Source organism: Coregonus lavaretus (assembly GCF_964263955.1).
Source record: "Coregonus lavaretus genome assembly, chromosome: 6".
Lineage (NCBI taxonomy): Eukaryota > Metazoa > Chordata > Actinopteri > Salmoniformes > Salmonidae > Coregonus > Coregonus lavaretus.
The window spans coordinates 36,280,552-36,302,961 of NC_139993.1; the positions used below are offsets into that span (position 1 = coordinate 36,280,552).

A 22,410-nucleotide genomic window follows, 5' to 3' on the forward strand; every position below is an offset into this window, starting at 1 on the left:
CCTCACCGGTGGTTTAGCTCTGTCCTAGCAGTCTTAGTCTCTTCTTCTTCTGTTTTTATGGGGCTGTTATAGTGCGTTTACAAGCAGATATGACACTATTGGCACTAAGGCAGTTTGTCAGAGCATAAAGGCTTTTCTCGATTAGCCTGTTAGCGCTGCATGGTGGAGAATAGATCACCCCTCTGGGCTCATTTGCTCTTTAATTAAGAGCTTTGTCTTTCCTCTTCTCTCTCTCTCTCTCTCTCTCTCTCTCTCTCTCTCTCTCTCTCTCTCTCTCTCTCTCTCTCTCTCTCTCTCTCTCTCTCTCTATCTTCTCTCTCTCTCTCTCTCTTTCTCTCTCTCTCTCTCTTTCTCTCTCTTTCTCTTTCTCTTTCTCTTTCTCTTTCTCTTTCTCTCTTGCTCTCTTTCTCTCCATCTCTCCTCTCTCTCTCTCTCTCTCTCTCTCTCTCTCTCTCTCTCTCTCTCTCTCTCTCTCTCTCTCTCTCTCTCTCTCTCTCTCTCTCTCTCTCTCTCTCTCTCTCTCTCTCTCTCTCTCTCTCTCTCTCTCTCTCTCTCTCTCAATTCTCAGAGCATGAAAAGAACCGGCTGTGTAAGAGTGCGGATTACATGAACCTGCATTTTAAAGTCAAGTGGCTCTACAACGAGTACTGCAAAGACCTGCCCTTCTTCAAGAGCCGTGTGCCCGAGTACCCGGCGTAAGTTACACCTGTGCCATGATGACACACTCACATTAACACACACATATGCAGGCATACACATGCACTCACCACACACACACACACACTCCCTCTCTGGTACTGTACAGCATAAGCCCATAAGCAAGGCCAGATGGACAAGTTGTTTGAAATATAAACTTCCAGTGGGGTTGACTCATATTAAACCACCCGTGTGATGTCTCCTAGGTGGTTTGAGCCGTTTGTCATCCAGTGGTTGGATGAGAATGAGGAAGTGTCTCGAGACTTCCTGCACGGTGCGCTGGAGAGGGACAAAAAGGACGGGGTAACTTTTCCACTTCTTCTCCTCATCTCCTCAAATGTAAATGCTGAGTCACATTGGTTGTGGCAGAATGAAAGTAATCCCTTCCTTGTAGCTTCCTCATTAACCATCCTAGTTATCAGGCAGACTTCTCCTCCTCTGCCTTTCCTGCACTCATCAAAGACTTCCCTGAGACAATGGAAACGAAAGCACAAAAAGTTGAGAAAGTGTAGAGAGAGACTATAAAGAGATTTGTTCAGACTGCTCTCAGGTAGGGAGATAGCATTTGACTGTACCAACCTGTGGATTAATCTCATTACCCAGCAACCTCTGGGGTACCGCCACAGACTCACCTCTGGCCAATTAGAGGCAGACAGACAGACCCACCTGATCCGGCCGTCTACCCTGTCTGCTGTCTGGCTTCAAACAACCCTAGAGATCCTCAAACCAGACCAGACCACAACAATCATCTCTATTTATGCTCTCAGAGCTCAGTGGTCCTGCCACCCTCACACCATCTCTCTCTTCTTCTCCCTCTCTCATTTACTAGAAGCTCTCCATCTCTCAAACCTCTCCCTCTATTCCTTCCCTCTCTCTCCCCTGATGTTAACAATCTGTGACATCTGTCCCCCAATCATAAAAGTCTCTCTACTCCTCTCCTCTTCTCTGCTAAGGACCACTCTCTTCTCTTCCTCTCTTCCTTCCCCTCTCTAAGCTGTGCTAAGGAGCACTCTTTCTCTCTCCCCAGTCTCTCTCTCCAGTCTCTCTCTCCCCAGTCTCTCTCTCCCTAGTCTCTCTCCTCTCTCCCCAGTCTCTCTCCTCTCTCCCCCTCTCTCTCTCTCTCTCTCCCCCCTCTCTCCCAGTCTCTCTCTCCTCTCTCCCCAGTCTCTCCTCTCTCTCCAGTCTTAATGCTCTCTCTCTCTCCTCTCTCCCCAGTGTCTCTCCTCTCTCTCCAGTCTTAATGCTCTCTCTCTCTCCTCTCTCCCCAGTGTCTCTCCTCTCTCCCCAGTCTTCTCTCTCCCAGTCTCTCTCCTCTCCCCCAGTCTTAATGCCTCTCTCTCTCCCAGTCTCTCTCCTCTCTCTCCCAGTCTTAATGCTCTCTCTCTCTCCTCTCTCCCCAGTGTCTCTCCTCTCCCCAGTCTCTCTCCTCTCTCTCCAGTCTTAATGCTCTCTCTCTCTCCTCTCTCCCCAGTGTCTCTCCTCTCTCCCCAGTCTCTCTCCTCTCTCTCCAGTCTTAATGCTCTCTCTCTCTCTCTCTCCCCAGTGTCTCTCCTCTCTCCCCAGTGTCTCTCCTCTCTATCCAGTCTTAATGCTCTCTCTCTCCTTTCTCCCCAGTCTCTTTCTCCTCTCTCTCCAATCTCTCGCTCCTCTCTCTCCTGTCTTAATGCTCTCTCTCCTCTCCTCTCTCCCCCTACAGTTTCAGGTAACGTCAGAACATGCTCTGTTCTCCTGCTCCGTGGTGGACGTCTTCTCTCAGCTCAACCAGAGCTTTGAGATCATCCGCAAGCTGGAGTGTCCCGACCCCCAGATCGTAGGCAACTACATGAAACGATTCGCCAAGGTACACTACAGTATTCTACACACTATATCCACTTCATTAATAAGCTGAGCCAGCATGCCCAGTCACAGAGACAGTGGTTGACATACTCCTATCTCCTCAGACCATCGGCAACGTTCTCCTGTCCTACGCTGACATCATCTCCAAGTGCTTTGCTAACTATGTCAACATGGAGAAAGTGGTGAGTGGCCAATGACTCGACATGACACATGTTGTGTGGGGATGCACTTCATTATAGTGCTTGTGCATTTCAGTGAAAATGTGTGATACTTGGATAGTGTAGTTGATAATGACTTTGTGTTGTTTGCAGCCATGCATCCTGATCAACAACATCCAGCAGCTCAGAGTTCAACTGGAGAGGATGTTTGAGGCCATGGGAGGAAAGGATGTGAGTGGCTCTCTTAACCCTGTTTGCCCCCAGTCTATATCTGAGTGTGAGGGTGTGAGTGTGTGGTGTGTGAGTGTTGAGTGTGTGTGTGTGTGTGTGTGCATTTGAGCCTTTCTCACTGACCAGGTTTCTCTGCTGAGTGCTTCTATTCTCTTAGGACCGTCTGTTTGTTGGGGGAATGTTTCCGTGTGCCTGCTGAGAGCTCTGTGTGAGAGCCCCGGTGCTCTGCCAGTCTCACTGTCACTTTTTCCCTCTCCCTATGTGTGTGCGTTGGTGTGTGTTTACGTGTATATCTTGGTGCGTGCGTGTACGTGTACATGACTGTGTGTGTGTTTCAGCTGTGCAAGGAGGCCAGTGACTTCCTGAAAGACCTGCAGGTGAAGCTGAATACCGTGATGGATGATCTCAGCAGGATATTTTCTGTCAGGTGAGCTGGGCACACTGCTGGGCACTGCCAGGCAACAGTCAGCCATGCCAACTACTCATACATGCCAACTCCAATATGGATTTCATTAATATCACAGTGCCTTTCTCTCCTGGTAATACTTAGTCTCATCCGAATATGTTAAAATGGTTACATTTAACCATTTTATGTCAGTTACTATGTCTCCTGTGTGTCTGTCTGTGTGTAGTTTCCAGCCGCAGATTGAGGACAATGTGAAGCAGATGGGAGACATCCTTGGTCAGGTGAAGGGGACCAACGTGGGGGCTAACAACTGCAGTAGCGTGGCCCAGGACGCTGACAATGTGCTGCAGCCCATCATGGACTTCCTGGACAGCAAGTAAGTGAGAGAGACAGAGAGAGTTGTCTTTAATGTTGCTAATCACTTTTTGGCTACCCTTGTCTTTCTGTTTCCAGTCCCTTTTCCATCTTGTCTCTTTTTCCTCTTCCTATCTCTGTCGCTCTCTCTTTCAACTCATCTCTCCTCTTCGCATCTTGTTCTGTCTTTTTCTCCTTCTCTCTCCTCTCCTCTCCCTCTCGCTCTGTCTCATCTCTCACTCTTTCTCTCTGATCTTTCGGTTTCTGTATTTTTCACTCCAGTTCTTGTCAAATCTTGGGTGGAGCTCTGTTGGACTCCCTTCTGTCGCTCATTATTCTTCGCTCCCTCCCTCCCTCCCTCCCTCCCTCCCTCCCTCCCTCCCTCCCTCCCTCCCTCCCTCCTTCCCTCCCTCTCTCTCCTGCCAGCCTGACGCTGTTTGCTAAGATCTGCGAGAAGACGGTGCTGAAACGTGTTCTGAAGGAGCTGTGGAAACTGGTGATGAACACCATGGAGAAGACTATCGTCCTGCCCCCTCTCACCGACCAGACGGTACGAACACCCACCCCTCTGAGAACACACATACTTATGCACACACACGCTCATGCGCACACACATACACACACACACACACACACACACACTAACATGTACACACTCACACATACACACACTGACATGCACATAGTCTCACATACTTCGATGCACACACACACACACACACACACACACACACACAGCCTACATTGCCAACACTACCCACACTGCCAACTGCTACACAGGCAAAGCCACCTCTCAGTATTGGATGGGAACCAAGACAGATCAGAGTTATTTTTAGTCAAGGCACTCTGCTCTGATATGTGGTATGTGAATATTTTATCTGTTCTGAGGAGGACTTCAGCATTCGGTACAGTGAACACTCTCCCACAGACGCACACAGTGAGCAGCCAGGACAGCTATTAGACAGGATGAGGGGTAGGGCTGAGATGACATTATAAGATGACTCCTCTGCTTACACTATAAGGATACATAGATCTGATTAGTGATTAAGATTAGCCTGATACACCCCTCTCCCCAGCCCCCACACCAACGTACAAAAAGACCCACACTCTTCCATTCACTCAATGGATTTAGGTGAAACCCAAAAGTTGGAAGGAGTGCACCATATCATTCTAACCCCAGCTCATGGCTGCTCTCCAGGATGGTGCTCCTAGTCACAAACTAACATCTAAACTACTTCAAACTCAAAAGTAAAATAGACACACAAAAAAAGTGCAATTTGGACCCAGGATTTGCCATCAGTTCTGAGCCTTTCATGTTGGAAAGCAGCCCGATATTTATTTTGTTTTTGATATATCTGTTCTCATTTTTATTTGGTAACAAAAGAGCCTCACATCATTCTATAGTAGTGTATAGTTGCCCTGTATCTCTATCAGTAAGGCCCAGTGTGGGTTAGTCCCCGGCCCATCTCTCAGCTCTCCAACGGGGTCAGAGACCGGGTCCAGAGGGGGCATTACAGTACCATCTCCAGTCTCAGTTAGAGCCGGGACGATACCAGTATCGCGATATTCGTTAGTATCATGGCAAGGAAGCAAAACACAAAGCGGATTTAACTTCTTTAGGAAAACAGCTCTAGTGTTGGAAACAAACATCATTATGTTGTCATTCAGAGTCACATTTAGTTATTTTCCAAGCTAAAGCACACTATATTTTACATAGAGCAGGTATTTAAAGGACCAAAGAGTTTGGACTGCTTCGTGTTTTCATTTTTTGCCATGAAAAATGGTATCGTCACAGCCCTAGCCTCAGTCAGTACTGTAGGTCCCTCTGGCCCTCTGCCCGTCCATCTGATATGCGTGTTGCTGCTGCTTGGAGGATTGATCTGGGGCTCTTTGCAGCGTCACTGACCCTTCTTTCTGGTTATTACATCCTGCTCCCACTGCTCTTCCTCCACAGATGATTGTAAGTACGGCACTCCTGCGTGTCAGTGTGTCTGTCTGTCCCACAGTCCGTTAGTGCAAGGTGGTCGGTCCTCTGCTACATGTGGCTGCAAACTGTCCCCCTGTCCCCCATTCGCCCCCCCCCCCCCCCCCCCCCCCCCCACATCCTCACTCCTCCTATCTGTCTCTCTGTCTTCCACCTGCTCTGTTGTTCCTCTCCTCTCTCTGTCCTCCTCTCTTCTCCTGTCCACCTCTGTCTCTTTCTCTCTGAGGTGACAGTAGCATGGTGCATTCCTGACTGACTCAGAGCGGGCGCCGCCCTCCCCCCTACGAACCCTCCAATCGGGCACCCCCCTGCCTCCCACTGACTTCTGCCCTGCCCCGCCCCCTCTCTCTTCTCTCTCTCTGCCTCACACTCTCCTGTACTTAGGAAGTGGCACGTCTCTAGCTGCCGGTGTTGCCTTCTTGTTCTTCTTGCATCGTGTCCCAGGATTCTACTCCTTCAATGGGTGACTGGCGTTGTGGTGGTTTAATATCTGGTGCCCCCCCACCCCCACCCCCACCCTCTCTTCTCTGCCCCCCTCTCCCCTATCTCTCCCACTCCCCCCACGTGTTCCCTGTTTGAAGTGTGTCCCCCTGCCCTATGTGGGTCTGTTGCTTGCGTCTGATCTTCTCCAACTCCACTGTAGTAAGTCTCCCAGTATGTCTCTGCAGGCCTGCTGTGTTGATCTGTACTGGTTTGTTCCATGTCCTGTTGTTGTAGAATGATAGTCACAATAACATAGTGATACTCTAAGGTATATACTTTCACCAAGGCTGGTCTATAATATAAGTAGTATTCTACGCTTGTGGGGTTCAGGATTGGTGATACACACACATTCACACGCAGTAGACATTATGTCTAAGAACACACTTCTGCTTTACCGCACAAGAACACTCTCATTGAAAAAAAAGCATTTAAGCTTTTTCCGAAATGTTATCGTACCTGGTCTGGAAAATCAGGGTTTCTGTTGATTTACTTTTTACTTTTCTAGAATATTTTTCAATTTTCTAATATTGTTTAAAAAATGTTTTATTTTGAAATGGTTTGATCTCTGTTAGACATACAGTGCCTTGCAAAAGTATTCATCCCCTTGGCGTTTTTCCTATTTTGTTGCATTACAACCTGTAATTTAAATAATTATTTGGATTTCATATAATGGACATACACAAAATAGTCCAAATTAGTGAAGTGAAATGAAAAAAATAACTTGTTTCAAGAAATTCTAAAGAATGAATAATGGAAAAGTGCTGCGTGCATATGTATTCACCCCCTTTGCTATGAAGCCCCTAAATAAGATCTAAGATCTGGTGCAACCAATTACCTTCAGAAGTCACATAATAAGTTAAATAAAGTCCACCTTTGTACAATCTAAGTGTCACATGATCTGTTAGTATAAATACACCTGTTCTGAAAGGCCCCAGAGTCTGCAACACCACTAAGCAAAGGGCACCACCAAGCAAGCGGCACCATGAAGACCAAGGAGCTCTCCAAACAGGTCAGGGACAAAGTCGTGGAGAAGTACAGATCAGGGTTGGGTTGTAAAAAAATATCAGAAACTTTGAACATCCAACAGAGCACCATTAAATCCATTATTTAAAAATGGAAAGAATATGGCACCACAACAAACCTACCAAGAGAGGGCCGCCCACCAAAACTCACGGACCAGGCAAGGAGGGCAGAGAGGCAACAAAGACACCAAAGATAACCCTGAAGGAGCTGCAAAGCTCCACAGCGGAGATTGGAGTATCTGTCCATAGGACCACTTTAAGCTGTACACTCCACAGAGCTGGGCTTTACGGAAGAGCGGCCAGAAAAAAGCCATTGCTTAAAGAAATAAATAAGCAAACACGTTTGGTGTTCGCCAAAAGGCATGTGGGAGACTCCCCAAACATATGGAAGAAGGTACTCTGGTAAGATGGGACTAAAATTGAGCTTTTTGGCCATCAAGGAAAACGCTATGTCAGGCGCAAACCCAACACCTCTATCACCCCGAGAACACCATCGGCAGGGACTGGGAAACTGGTCAGAATTGAAGGAATGATGGATGGCGCTAAATACAGGGAAATTCTTGAGGGAAACCTGTTTCAGTCTTCCAGAGATTTGAGACTGGTTCACCTTCCAGCAGGACAATGACCCTAAGCATACTGCAAAAGCAACACTCGAGTGGTTTAAGGGGAAACATTTAAATGTCTTGGAATGGCCTAGTCAAAGCCCAGACCTCAATCCAATTGAGAATCTGTGGTATGACTTAAAGATTGCTGTACACCAGCGGAACCCATCCAACTTGAAGGAGCTGGAGAAGTTTTGCCTTGAAGAATGGGCAAAAATCCCAGTGGCTAGATGTGCCAAGCTTATAGAGACATACCCCAAGAGACTTGCAGTTGTAATTGCTGAAAAAGGTGGCTCTACAAAGTATTGACTTTGGGGGGGTGAATAGTTATGCACGCTCAAGTTGTCTGTTTTTCTGTCTTATTTCTTGTTTGTTTCACAAGAAAAAATATTTTGCATCTTCAAAGTGGTAGGCATGTTGTGTAAATCAAATGATACAAACCCCCCAAAACTCCATTTTAATTCCAGGTTATAAGGCAACAAAATAGGAAAAATGCCAAGGGGGGTGAATACTTTCGCAAGCCACTGTAGCTTTTCATTGTGAGATGGAAAGCTATGTGTAATTGGACTCTTATTCTACCGGCATTGTTTTCTGTCTCTGAAGACTGGTGGAGGTATTGTTGGTCGTCAGTGGCCTGTCCCCTTAAAGGCAGCTAGTATGGGCTCATTACCATGGCTGGATATACTGCTCATACTGATATAGACCTAACTGGCCAACTGTAGGCTAAACTCTCAAGGTCAATGATAATGGCCGAAATAGACCTTCTGTTAATCCATAGATTTTGATCTGTGGATTTTTCTTGAGTACATTATCTGACCCATTAAAAATGAGAGCTAGGACGGATTGGCTTTGAACCATATCCATTAGCATATCAGACGGACAGTTACTGAGATGTCCGTGCCATTAGTCAGTCAGCCAATCAGACTGTGGGGACAGGATCCTTCCTGAAGTATTAACCAATGTCCTCTCTTTACAGGGGAGGGTGAAGCTTGCTTGTCACAGTGATGTAAGGACTAAAATCACTTTAGCTCAATGTGTCCTGTCTTCTCTCCTCTCTGTGTCTCTTTCTCTGTGTTTTCTCGCCTCTCCGTCCGAAACAAAGCGGTGGAAGCGATCGTTTCTCACCTTTGTTTTTGAAACGGCGTTCCTCTTTGCCGGTTTACCGTACCGTCCTGTCTGTTGTGGTCCACCCCTTGTAGATGTATCTGTAGCTATCTGCCTCCCCACAACCCAAGTAGTGCTGGACACATGGAGGGTTGACATTACATAACATTAGCACACTAACAAACACCCTTTAGGGCAGGACTGTTGTTGGCCCGTTGCATGACCATGTCCCTGCTGCAGTCTTACTGTTGTTCAACCGACTGGCATTGAACGTCCATGATGGCATAAATGATTTGATCAGCCACATTTATGAGATGAGAGTGGAACCCTTCTTGTTATAATCCTTTCGTAGGATGATGATGGTTCTGAGTCTTTGGACAGGTCTTTTTGTTTGTTTTGTCTGTTTTTCTGTTGTTTTTGCTCTAATTTGAAGTATTATCTTACAGATAAGGTGTAACCAGGGTGATGGGTACAGTGTGAAGCACTTAGTGATATATTCTGCTAACAGAGTATCACAGAGTCGTCATAGATACGGGATATATCACCACAGTGCTACTGCGCAGGCTGTAGGCTTCTGGCTTGGTTGAACCTCTGCATTTCCTGTGTGTGTGTGCGTGTGTGTGTGTGTGTCTGTGTGTGTGTGTGTCTGTGTGTGTGTGTGCTCTTGCAATAAGCTGAGCTCCTGTCTTCTCTTCCTGTACTGCGTTGTCTTGCTTTGTGTGTGTTCGTGTTTGTGAGCGAGATAATGACAAGTATGATCATATTTCAGACAGTCCTTTGATGTGTTAAGTGAGTTTTGGAGTGTGTATGTGAATATGAATGACTCAGAACTGTGTCTGTCCTTTGTGATGTGACGTTAATCTGTGTGACAGCTACCCTGTGGCGTGACGATAATGAAGCCCTCTTCCATCGTTCTCTTTTTCCTTCTATCTCTCTCTCCCTCTGTTTGTACCTCTGCTCACCTCTAGGGCACTCAGCTCATCTCCAACGCTGCCAAGCAGCTGGGACAGCTCTCCAAGATAAAGGTACCACACATCTTGTCTCGTGCCACGTTAGCACTGTCTGTATTTCAGACGGTGCTAATGTTTCAGACAATGAGTTATTTGTTTGTGTTGTTAATCTGTATGTGTGTGTTCCTCAGGAGCACATGGGTCGTGAGGAGGCCAAAGCGCTGTCCCCTAAGCAGTGTGCTGTGATAGAACTAGCCCTGGACACCATCAAGGTACAACCCAACACCCCTCGCTCTACTGGACCTCAGCTACAGTCGTGCATGCACGTGTGCCCACACACACACACACACACACACACACACACACTTTGACTTGAGCACTGTTTAAATGCACAGCATATTATATTATGAACAGAGAGTAGCACATTTTAAGCCTTCTGTTGAAGGTCAGTAAACATGTACGCCTCAGGCTAGTGCAGTTAAACAACCCTCATCTAGAAAAGCTCTTTTAAAGATGGATGAAAGCCTAATTTCCCCAGTCGTGCTGTGTCTAACTGTAGCAGACAGGTATTTGATACAGTGTGAGGAGGAATCCTCTGTAGCCTGTCTAGTTTGATTTAAGGCAGATGAAGCTGAGGTAAATGGGGCTAATCTGTAATGGTCATTTGAATAAGGGCTTGTCAGTGAGCCAAATGGCAACTACTGCTCTTCCTCATGCCAAGAGTGCTATAGTTATAGAATACTAAACCACAATGTGCTAACATAGTAGTGCATCCTCAGGAAACATCAAGGTGTGACTATCCCAGAAAAAACAAAGTAGTACGAATGGAATGTCTGTATAATGTCTGAAATGGGTCTGCATGTAGTTTATTTCAGTAACATACGGGTGTGGGTCTTGTGACGTGTACTTGAGCCTAGTTTGGAAACAGCTACAGTCTGACTCTGTCATCTCTCTGCTGTACTGCAGCAATACTTCCATGCTGGAGGGGTGGGCCTGAAAAAGACGTTCCTGGAGAAGAGTCCTGACCTGTTGTCTCTACACTACGCCCTGTCCCTCTACACCCAAGCCACAGACAAACTCATCAAGACCTTTGTTTCATCTCAGAATGCACAAGGTAGGGTGCCTATCCACCCCCTCTTCCCCCAGTTCTCTCTCTCTCTCTCTCTCTCTCTCTCTCTCTCTCTCTCTCAAGTCTTCCCTTTCTTTACTTCCTTCCTCTCCCTTCTATACCTACCTCTGTATAGTCCGTTTGACTTTACGGACATTGATGTATGTAATATGGCCAGTTATTGATTGTAATATGATGCCATAAAACTGTATCCTTGTTTGCCCTCTGTGCTGGTATGCAGAAGACACATTCTCTAACATATCCCTGTGTTGTGTTTACTCCAGGGTTTCCCTGACACCCACTGTTTTTATTTCCTGTTCAATATTTCAGTGGTTTTATAGAGCAGAACCAAACGCTTTGGAGGAGTGCTTTCTCTCGCCGCGTTATGAAACATTCAAGTCTCCAGTCAGGCTCTCCGGGAGCGGAAAGAGAAGCGCGTAATGTGATCAGACAGGCATTTTTTGATGAAAAATGAACGAGAGATTCTCCTCTCCTTTCTTATCCTTTTTCCTCATCCCTCAATCATGATATAACAGTGATGGTGTGTTACACGGTGGAAACAGTGACACACTTTGTCTCTGAACGCCCCTGGCAGGAAACCCCACTTAATGAATGATCATTTGAAATGTAATTAGAATAAATGTCTTTGGTGCTTTTGGAGAATGTTTAACCACACTTCATAGCGACGGCATAGTGGAAAGCTTTGTGTGTGTGTGGCTTGAATGAGGACCACCTTAAACTGCAACGTTAATGATGTAACTTCTCTAGATGTCACTGATAACAGTAATTAATCAAGGACAACATCAGTTCTACGTCTGAATCTATCTGACTCTCCCTGATAACAGTATATTAATCAAGGACAACATCAGTTCTACGTCTGAATCTATCTGACTCTCCCTGATAACAGTATATTAATCAAGGACAACATCAGTTCCACGTCTGAATCTATTTGACTCTCCTTTTGACTCTCTGACTCCATCTCTGCGCTCTTTATAATTCTCCATGTCTCTTCTATTTCTCTCACCTTCTTCCTCCTCCTCGTCCCCCTCTGTCCGCTAGTTTTCGGCGGGAAGGGGGTGAGGTTCACGGCTAGTGAGGATGTGTACCCAGAGAAGGGTATGTGGACACTAAGGGCCTGAAACACCAGGTCGCCAAGAACCCAGACCTCCATTTACATACGCATCCTCAGACTACCCTCCTGCCTGCTTAATTTTAACCTTAACCTCATCCCCACAAACACACACACACACTGACAGCCCAATCACACATCCTAACACGTGCATAAAGGACATGTATGTATGCATGCATGTGTATGATGACATACAGTACACACATATGATGTATGTACTACGGATACATACCCAGTATGTATGACCAGAAAGTACTAAGGCATGTTAGCCATCAGACAAAGGGAACGACATTATAAGACTGTGAGGACTCATGCTCTGTCCGAGCCAGGCGTCATAGGTGAAGACCCATGGCTCACACACACACACAGAGAGAGAGAGAGAGAGAGAGAGAGAGAGAGAGAGAGAGAGAGAGAGAGAGAGAGAGAGAGAGAGAGAGAGAGAGAGAGAGAGAGAGAGAATCGCTGACTGTATGAAAGGGTATTTTATTTTTAACCACATCTTCTGTCTCCTTTTTGCTTGTGTTTTGTTTCTTTTTCTCCTCCTTCCTGAATGATGGAATGATGCTAATGAAGGGTGGCTCGGTTTGTCTGGAAGGGCTCCCTGTACTTGTTTGCACCCTCCAATACCATACCCTTCTCTAAACACACACACACACACTATACCGTCCCTCAAATGTACAGAGTGGTCAGTCGTCCCTCCAGCAGTGACAGGAGGTGAAAGTTCCCTCCTCCCCCTGGGCATAACACCGACTCGTCCAATCAACAGTGGTCCCTGGGGTCAGGTGATGTGCTCTCTGTCAGTATGCATCAGAGCTGAGGGACTTGTCTGACTCCACGTCTCCTCTTCAGAGGTTTAGTCACTAAACTGCTAAACCTAGCCCCCCCCCCCACTGCCTGTACACACACAAGCGTGCACACACGAGCTTACACACACACACACACACACACACACACACACACACCGGGGAGTCTAGGAGACACAGGTACATGTAGAGCACAGCCTCGGCTACATGTTCTCATCTTGTCCTCGACTGCCCTCATAGGGAGTCACACTTGTTCAAGCTCTCCATCAAAGCATGACTTAGAATCACTCACTGTGACTCACTCGTGTCTACGTCAGAAACTCACTGAAATACTCTGGACTCTGGCCATTATTCTACTAGTTCCTGTCAGCTGCCGGATGTAGGCAGAGTAGTGGAGGATGTGCGTTATGGTCAAATAATGAGATTTGAGATATTAGGTTGATTACAGCAGTAGAAGAGGAAGGAAGAGTCTCTCGCAACACATACACACACACACGGCTCTCCAGGAAAGAAGCCCTCTATAAATTATGATAATGCAGGACGGTTTCCAAAAGGGGACCTTTTAGCCTTGATGAAGTGCCGGGCTTCATACCTATTGTATTATGTATTAATTCATGCTGCATCATGCAGCTTTTTAATTAAAGCCAGTTTAGCTTGCTCTTATTCCATACAGAAAAGTGTATCTTTAGCTTGTTTTTGTGAGCCTCATCAGAAAGGGAGGCCAGATGGCTGAGTGCTGCGCTCTTTGATTCTCTGAGTGACTGGAGGACTGACAGTCCCATCATGCCCCTGGAGAGAAATAGACAGAGCTGCCAGAACTCTATTGTCTCCCTCCTACAGAACACTCGCATCACTAGCCTGTCACTCACCGTCACACAGGCTGCTTTCAGTCTCCACTGATTAAAACATACAGAGACATAAATCATTACAAACTGAGATCACATTTTAGGAAAATAAAGTCAGTCAACCTACCTACCCACAATTTCCACCATCACCCCTCCTCCCTCCCAGACATTGTCCGTAACTGACTGGAGCACTCTACAGGGCCCTGCATGTATCTTCATAACCCTCACCACCCCCCAGGCCTAGCAGCATGGATTGAAGGACCCCCAGGCCAAGACCCCAAATCCAGGCCCAAGGATGGGCTATCCTGTGTTGTGTGGAGGGGTCTACACATGCCCTGGTCGAGTGCAGCTCAAATCCTTTTGGCTTTCTGGGCAATATCTCCCCAGAAGTCACAAGATAACAAGCACTCTATAGGCATGTGTGCACCCTGCCTCAGGATAACTTGTGACTGGGCTGGAGAGGCTGAGGCCGCTGGGCTGCTCCCACCGCAAGGTCCCTCTAGTCACCATGCTTGCTCTGGGTAAAGGGTTTAGCAAGAATTGGGTCTCTCAGTCTGACTGGATCCATCTCAGCATGTTACTTGCCTGCTCTTCCCAGCAGCAGGAGAGGAGGACCACGATAACCCTCTCCTCTCTTACCACCAGTCTCCTCTGTCCCACTGTCATCCCCCCTGCATCCTGACTGACGGGCTCCTACCCCCTGGGGCCGGGCAGGCAGAGTCGCAGGACAGCTATGAGTGGCTACATAAGATGATCCTAAGAACTTGAAATATCAATCAGATGGTTCTCGTATAGTTTTGCCTGGAACTATTAAGTGAAAAAAAAATTTGCAACCCAAAACCACTCATAGCTGCATGATTATCTAATACAGGTCCACTTCAGCACCAGAGGCCTTTCTCAAGCCCTCCTATGAAATACACTATATACAAAAAAGTATGTGGACACCCATCAAATAAGTGGATTTGGCTATTTCAGCCACACCCGTTGCTGTCAAGTGTATAGAATCGAGCACACAGCCATGCAATCTCCATAGACAAACATTGGCAGTAGAATGGCCTTACTGAAGAGCTCATAGGATGCCACCTTTCCAACAAGTCAGTTCGTCAAATTTCTGGCCTGCTAGAGCTGCTCCAGTCAACTGTAAGTGCTGTTTTTGTGAAGTGGAAACATCTAGGAGCAACAACGGCTCAGCCGCGAAGTGGTAGGCTACACAAACTCACAAAACGGGACCGCCGAGTGCTGAAGCGCGTAGCGCGTAAAGATCTTTGTCCTCAGTTGCAACACTCTCTACTGAGTTCCAAACTGCCTCTGGAAGCAATGTCAGCACAAGAACCGTTCGTCGGGAGCTTCGTGAAATGGGTTCCCATGGCCGAGCAGCCGCACACAAGCCTAAGATCAACATGCGCAATGTCAAGCGTCGGCTGGAGTGGTGTAAAGCTCACCGTCATTGGACTCTGGAGCAGTGGAAACGCATTATCTGGAGTGATGAATCACGCTTCATCATCTGACAGTCTGACAGACGAATTTGGGTTTGGCGGATGCCAGGAGAACGCTACATGCACCAATGCATAGTGCCAACTGTAAAGTTTGGTGGAGGACGAATGATGGTCTGGGGCTGTTTTTCATATTTCGGGCTAGGCCCTTTAGTTCAAGTGAAGGGAAATCTTAACGCTACAGCATACAATGACATTCTAGACGATTCTATGCGTCCAACTTTGTGGCAACAATTTTGGGAAGGCCCTTTCCTGTTTCAGCTTGATAATGCCCCCCATGCACAAAGCGAGGTCCGTACAGAAATGGTTTGTCCAGATCGGTGTGGAAGAACTTGACTGGCCTGCACAGAACCCTGACCTCAACCCCATCGAACACCTTTGGGATGAATTGGAACGCCGACTGCGAGCCAGGCCTAATCACCCAACCTCACTTATACTCTTGTGGCTGAATGGAAGCAAGTCCCCACAGCAATGTTCCAACATCTAGTGGAAAGCCTTCCCAGAAGAGTGGAGGCTGTTATAGCAGCAAAGGGGGGACCAACTCTATATTAATGCCCATGATTTTGGAATGAGATGTTCGAGCAGGTGTCCACATACTTTTGGTCATATTGTGTATGTTTGTTTTACAACTCTCAGACACAGTTACATCTGCCATACTTAAGCATATAGCCTATAATGGCTGTATGGTACTTTCATTGAGGGAGTATGGGCTGAAGGGAAGGTATTCTGGCTATAGTGTTGGCCTGTCTGCAGTAGCAGTAAATGAGATAAGAGGAGTGACTTGTGCCCCCTTGTTGTGCCAGGCTCTGGAGTGGACGATGCCGTGGGAGAGGTGTCTATCCACGTGGAGATCTTCACCCACCCCAACACTGGAGAGCACAAGGTCACCGTCAAAGGTCAGTGTCCACTCAATTCTGTAAGAGATTTTATTTCACTGTCTAAGTAGGAGTTGTAAGAGGGTAAGTCATACCACAGAAAATGTCTATCTGGCTTTGTTGGACGGTGTGTTAAAACCTTGTTAATAAATTACCTCCTTTTTTCCCCCCCTCTCTGTCTCAGTGGTGGCAGCCAATGACCTGAGGTGGCAGACCACGGGGGTGTTCCGTCCCTTCGTGGAGATCTACATCATCGGTCCTCACCTGGCTGACAAGAAGAGGAAGTACGCCACCAAGTCCAAGAACAACAGCTACGCCCCCAAATACAACGAAACGTTCACATAGTGAGTACTACAGACTGGCCTCAGTGGTACAAAGCGTCTTGCGATTGTGGTGGCATCATAGTGGAAGTTATCATGTTGAATATGGATAGGGAATCCTGTCCATTTTTCATCTATTTACCTTATCACAGTTATTATGATTATGATTATATTATATGGTATTTAGCAGACGCTCTTATCCAAAGCGACTTACAGTCATGCGTGCCAAAATGGTTCACGTATGGGTGGTCCTGGGAATCAAACCCACTATCCTGGTGTTGTGAGAACGATGCTCTACCAACTGAGCTACAGAGGACCACCTCCGTTCTAGATTCCAAAGTGGTGGATTTGAACAGTGTGTCTGTCTCCTCTCCTTGCAGCACCCTCAGTAACGAGGTGGGCACAGAGTGTTACGAGCTGCAGGTGTGTGTGAAGGACTACTGCTTCGCCCGGGAGGACCGTACGGTGGGCATGGCCGTGATGCAGTTGAAGGACATGTCCTCTAGGGGCAGCGTGGCGTGCTGGCTCCCCCTGGGTAAACGCATCCACATGGACGAGACGGGCCTCACCGTCCTCCGCATCCTGTCCCAGCGCAACAACGACGACGTGGCAAAGGAGTTCGTCAAGCTCAAGTCAGACCAGCGCTCTCCGGAGGAGGGCCGAGGCTGAGAGGGCGAAATCTTTATTCGCTCAGCGCCATCTACAGGCTAGGAAGTCCTTCTGCGGACTGACTGCAAGCCAAACCACTGCCCTGATGTTCTAGTGTTGGACAAGAACAGATAAACTATAGTACTGTACACTTCTCATTGAAGAAGATGTGATACCATCTACAGTCATTGCCCTGATTGTCTTGAAAGCACCGATGTCTTTATTATGAATATGATTAATCATCTTGTAAAAATGCATAGATATTATCGTAAACACAGCAAACCCACAAAACTGACCAACATTCTACAACACATCCACACACACAGAGTTTAAGTCATTTAGTATATGTTCTTCCTTGTTCTCTCCCTCTCTCTATTTCCCATAGCATAGGCCATGTCTTAGTGCTCCTCCAATCACACAATCTCGACATAGGTATCTAAAAGCTCCTGGAGATCAAGTTTGTGTAGCCTTGAAAGTCTTGACCTCTCGTCTATCACATTAACTACACTTTCCCTTCCTTTGTCTAGACTAGACTAATGCCAATGGATCAATTGATAACGTTATGCCAAGTCAAGCCCTAAGCACAAATCAACAGGACCAACTGTGAACAGCAGGCCATCAGGCTTTTAGGCCTCATACATTCCAAAGAGTCAGGTTTACACAGACTGGTTTATGGTACTATTTCTATGAGTTGTCCACCGTAGGCTGAATTCTGGATCTTCTCTCATTCCGACATGGAGTATCTATAGGAGAGCAGGCTGGACAAATTATACATGTAAATGTTTATAAATATTATATAGAGATATTATCGGTGAATTGATGGTATATTTAAAGACTATATGAAGACTTTGCACTTGAAAGAGAGTGTCCCTGTCTGTCTTTGTTTGTCTACCCTGTTACAAAGCCTGCTGCCTGAAACCCTCAAATGCCTTGTCCTGTCAAACCTGTTGTCTGTCTTCAGTACATAGTGAGAGCAACCTGATGAAGACAAGCCTCAGAGCTCTGTGGTTCATCAGTGTGTGTGTGTGTGTGTGTGTGTGTGTGTGTGTGTGCGTGCGTGCGTGTGTGTTTGTGTTTGTGTGTGTGTGTGTACAGGTGTGCTATCTTAATTTGAACAGTTTCTCAGGAAATGTGAATTACTCTGTGGATTATAATTAATGGACATTTATGTAGGGGTTTATAAATGTTTAGTTAGGATAATTAAAGTCTGACATTTTAAAGTGGAAATTACCAACTTTAGAAGCATTTTTAAACCTTGAATATACTACAATTTGCATTTGCTGCTGCGCAGAAAAATGTCCTGCGACAACAGAGTGATCAAATTAAGATAGTACATCTGTATACTGTTTATGTGTGTTACATTGTTACAATGTTGACCTTGTGTAGACACCAGTGTTGCCTGTTTGTGTAAATGTGTAAATCACAGAAAGCCATCAAGAGCATAGAACACAATAGAGTGGAAGAATACGTAGTCTATAGTATATTTCGGTTTTTTGAGAATTTCCTAAGTGTCTTTTACTTGGGGGAATGCAAGTAAATTTTTGGGGGAAGGTTTATTGCTCGTTTGATCAGAAACATTTGGTTGGCTGTGCAGTACAGAATATAAACAGAGCTCCATTAGTTTGCCTTGGAAAACAGCCACATCCTCTCCTCTCCTTTAACCTCTCTGATCAACATGTGTCAGCGTGGAAGAGAGCAGTTAGAGTCAAAAGACAGAGTCATTTCTTACCGTGTGTGTTGCCATAGCAACCTCTTGTCAAATGAAGATGTCAGGCCACAGGTGACCCCCACGGTCTCTTTTTTGTCTTTCTTCCCCTCTGCTGGGGAAGGCACACATGACCTATAACCTTTTACCTAAAATGGCCTCCTACCAGGCTGTCTGGTCCTGGTTCTGAGCACATAGGGTCTGTCCACAAGGGCTATAGTACCAGTCCTGCTCATGCCTGCCCTCTCCAATGGTGAAACTTGCCATAGATATGTGACTGAGATAGCTATGTGCGGAAAAAAATCTCATAACATCCATGGCATGGCTCTCACATTTAGAAGGAGCACATAGAAAGCATGTGAAGGGTAGTAAGCACAGGGTACCTACAAGGTATTGGTGGTATTGTAGCTCATAATGCATGCATGGTACCCAGACTGTAACCATGCTGTATCTAGTGCCATTCCAGGACCAAAGGTCGCAACTTTCAACAGACTCCTTTATCATTGATTATACTTCCTGGAGGTTGAGCCTGCAGGATAGGATCGTATGTATTCCTGTGATGTCAAGACTGGATTATATTAAGACTGTCAATAGAATGACAGGTCTCTCATCTGATCCCCCCTCCTCTACAGCCCACTACACTCCCTCTCCTCTACAGCCCACTACACTGCCTCCCCTCCCTCCCCTCTACAGCCCACTACACTGCCTCCCCTCTACAGCCCACTACACTGCCTCCCCTCTACAGCCCACTACACTGCCTCCCCTCTACAGCCCACTACACTGCCTCCCCTCCACAGCCCACTACACTGCCTCCCCTCCACAGCCCACTACACTGCCTCCCCTCTACAGCCCACTACACTGCCTCCCCTCCACAGCCCACTACACTGCCTCCCCTCTACAGCCCACTACACTGCCTCCCCTCTACAGCCCACTACACTGCCTCCCCTCCACAGCCCACTACACTGCCTCCCCTCTACAGCCCACTACACTGCCTCCCCTCTACAGCCCACTACACTGCCTCCCCTCCACAGCCCACTACACTGCCTCCCCTCTACAGCCCACTACACTGCCTCCCCTCTACAGCCCACTACACTGCCTCCCCTCTACAGCCCACTACACTGCCTCCCCTCCACAGCCCACTACACTGCCTCCCCTCTACAGCCCACTACACTGCCTCCCCTCCACAGCCCACTACACTGCCTCCCCTCCCTCCCCTCTACAGCCCACTACACTGCCTCCCCTCCCTCCCCTCCACAGCCCACTACACTGCCTCCCCTCCCTCCCCTCCACAGCCCACTACACTGCCTCCCCTCCCTCCCCTCTACAGCCCACTACACTGCCTCCCCTCCCTCCCCTCTACAGCCCACTACACTCCCTCCCTTCCACAGCCCACTACACTGCCTCCCCTCCACAGCCCACTACACTGCCTCCCTTCCCTCCCCTCTACAGCCCACTACACTCCCTCCCCTCCACAGCCCACTACACTGCCTCCCCTCCCTCCCCTCTACAGCCCACTACACTGCCTCCCCTCTACAGCCCACTACACTGCCTCCCCTCTACAGCCCACTACACTGCCTCCCCTCTACAGCCCACTACACTGCCTCCCCTCTACAGCCCACTACACTGCCTCCCCTCCACAGCCCACTACACTGCCTCCCCTCCACAGCCCACTACACTGCCTCCCCTCTACAGCCCACTACACTCCCTCCCCTCCACAGCCCACTACACTGCCTCCCCTCCACAGCCCACTACACTGCCTCCCCTCCACAGCCCACTACACTGCCTCCCTTCCCTCCCCTCTACAGCCCACTACACTCCCTCCCCTCCACAGCCCACTACACTGCCTCCCCTCCCTCCCCTCTACAGCCCACTACACTCCCTCCCCTCCACAGCCCACTACACTGCCTCCCCTCCCTCCCCTCCCTCCCCTCCACAGCCCACTACACTGCCTCCCCTCCCTCCCCTCCACAGCCCACTACACTGCCTCCCCTCCCTCCCCTCCACAGCCCACTACACTGCCTCCCCTCCCTCCCCTCTACAGCCCACTACACTGCCTCCCCTCCACAGCCCACTACACTGCCTCCCTTCCCTCCCCTCCACAGCCCACTACACTCCCTCCCCTCCACAGCCCACTACACTGCCTCCCCTCCCTCCCCTCCACAGCCCACTACACTGCCTCCCCTCCCCATCTGCCCCAGGTATCAGACAGGGCATCAGTGACTCTGCTCAGAACCTGTGTTAGTAGCTGCACTTGCCAATTACTACTTACTCTGGAGGTGCAGCTCCAGAAAGCACTGCATATAGTATCACCAATTTTTATATGTGGCTCCCCTATTTAAACGTGTGTACAACTTGACTCTATGCATCTAATCAGTACAGTTTCTATGTAGATCAGTCGGTTTTGAGCAGTCCTATAATGTTTACATTGTGAGTTATCAGCACAAAGTGTTTTTGTCGAGACGTGTAAATGTTGTTTTGAAACGGGCCAGGTTCTGGGGCAGTAGCTAATAATGGCTAAACAACATGGAGAGCAGTGTCAACAGACTCAGCGTAGAGAGGATCAATAACAGACTCTGAATATGGTCACTGTAAATAGTACACCTGTACCAAACATATATGGTTAAATATCTATAGTAATACATACACTGAATGAAGTGAAGCTGCTGCTACTTAGTCGACTTGAACCCTGCTGTGGCTGGGTAGTAGATGGACATCCATTTGGACATTGAGCTCCAATGGGAGATGGGATAGGAGTCTATAGGCCACGAATACACAGCCTCACAGACTGTTGTATTGTCACTATAGTAACATACAGGTATAGCAGCTGTAGCAAGGAATGGCACAATATCGTATTTATTGCTGCTGAAAATGATACTAAGTACATTCGGTCACCGAGACCATTTTCTTTCAGACAGACGTTCAGTGTCTGTGCGTTGAGGTAAAAAGGAAATCTCACCCTTTCAGGTTGGCATGATACAGAGATATAGAAGAAGCACAATGACAACCAGACAGACACGCATGTACTGTCACTGACACGCCCACACAGGCAGACGCATTGGCTGTGTTCAAGAGCAACAATTGATTGATCTACAAGTAATAATGAGTAGTTCATTAGGATGAGGCGATTTGTAGATCAGTCAGTCTGCAGTCTTCGACTGCAATGTAGTCAATCTTGAACACGATCACACCGTGATGCCTGCCTGTACATAGGAAGCAGTGCATGATGGGAAAAAACCTATTTATTGTGCCAGCACGCGTTTATTTGATGTTATATTTTCCAATTGTTGTCTTCATTTATTTTGATCTTTTAGTATTATTTTCTATTTTTCAGAGGTTTGTGAATATATAAATATGTATTACTGATGATGTGTAGTGGTACAAAGTACTCGCATGAGATCATTTTTTTATACTGAAGATGTTTCTAATTTTTTTTTTATTCTGGTTGTTCTTATTGGGGGTTGAGGTTGGGGACTTTCTGCTTCCAATAAAATGTTAGAGAAAATCTGAACTCTTTTTCATAGTTTTCATTATGGATAAGAGTGAAAAACATATTTAGTTTACATTATACAATTATAAATGCTGATATCTGGAACGTATTACCAATTAAAAAATATATTAAGCACACAGTTGCAATGTACAACATTTCCCAGTGGAAAAA

The 22,410-nt window shown here is 47.2% G+C and overlaps 1 protein-coding gene across 1 annotated transcript in view; it reads left to right on the forward strand.

The window, feature by feature from the left end:
- LOC311131032 (protein unc-13 homolog A-like) overlaps nucleotides 1–17,068 on the forward strand; it is a gene marked incomplete at both ends in the record, with an annotated part of 28,405 nt that extends 11,337 nt beyond the window's left edge. Inside the window, 16 exons of the mRNA XM_084163857.1 lie at nucleotides 569–695; nucleotides 903–999; nucleotides 2,393–2,536; nucleotides 2,637–2,714; nucleotides 2,844–2,921; nucleotides 3,260–3,348; nucleotides 3,554–3,703; nucleotides 4,108–4,231; nucleotides 8,749–8,778; nucleotides 9,845–9,901; nucleotides 10,018–10,098; nucleotides 10,793–10,940; nucleotides 11,994–12,050; nucleotides 16,008–16,100; nucleotides 16,264–16,423; nucleotides 16,780–17,068. Coding sequence (XP_084019983.1) covers nucleotides 569–695; nucleotides 903–999; nucleotides 2,393–2,536; nucleotides 2,637–2,714; nucleotides 2,844–2,921; nucleotides 3,260–3,348; nucleotides 3,554–3,703; nucleotides 4,108–4,231; nucleotides 8,749–8,778; nucleotides 9,845–9,901; nucleotides 10,018–10,098; nucleotides 10,793–10,940; nucleotides 11,994–12,050; nucleotides 16,008–16,100; nucleotides 16,264–16,423; nucleotides 16,780–17,068 — 1,802 coding nt within the window. The remainder of the gene's footprint in view (nucleotides 1–568; nucleotides 696–902; nucleotides 1,000–2,392; nucleotides 2,537–2,636; nucleotides 2,715–2,843; nucleotides 2,922–3,259; nucleotides 3,349–3,553; nucleotides 3,704–4,107; nucleotides 4,232–8,748; nucleotides 8,779–9,844; nucleotides 9,902–10,017; nucleotides 10,099–10,792; nucleotides 10,941–11,993; nucleotides 12,051–16,007; nucleotides 16,101–16,263; nucleotides 16,424–16,779) is intronic.
- Between the last annotated feature and the right edge of the window lie 5,342 nt (nucleotides 17,069–22,410).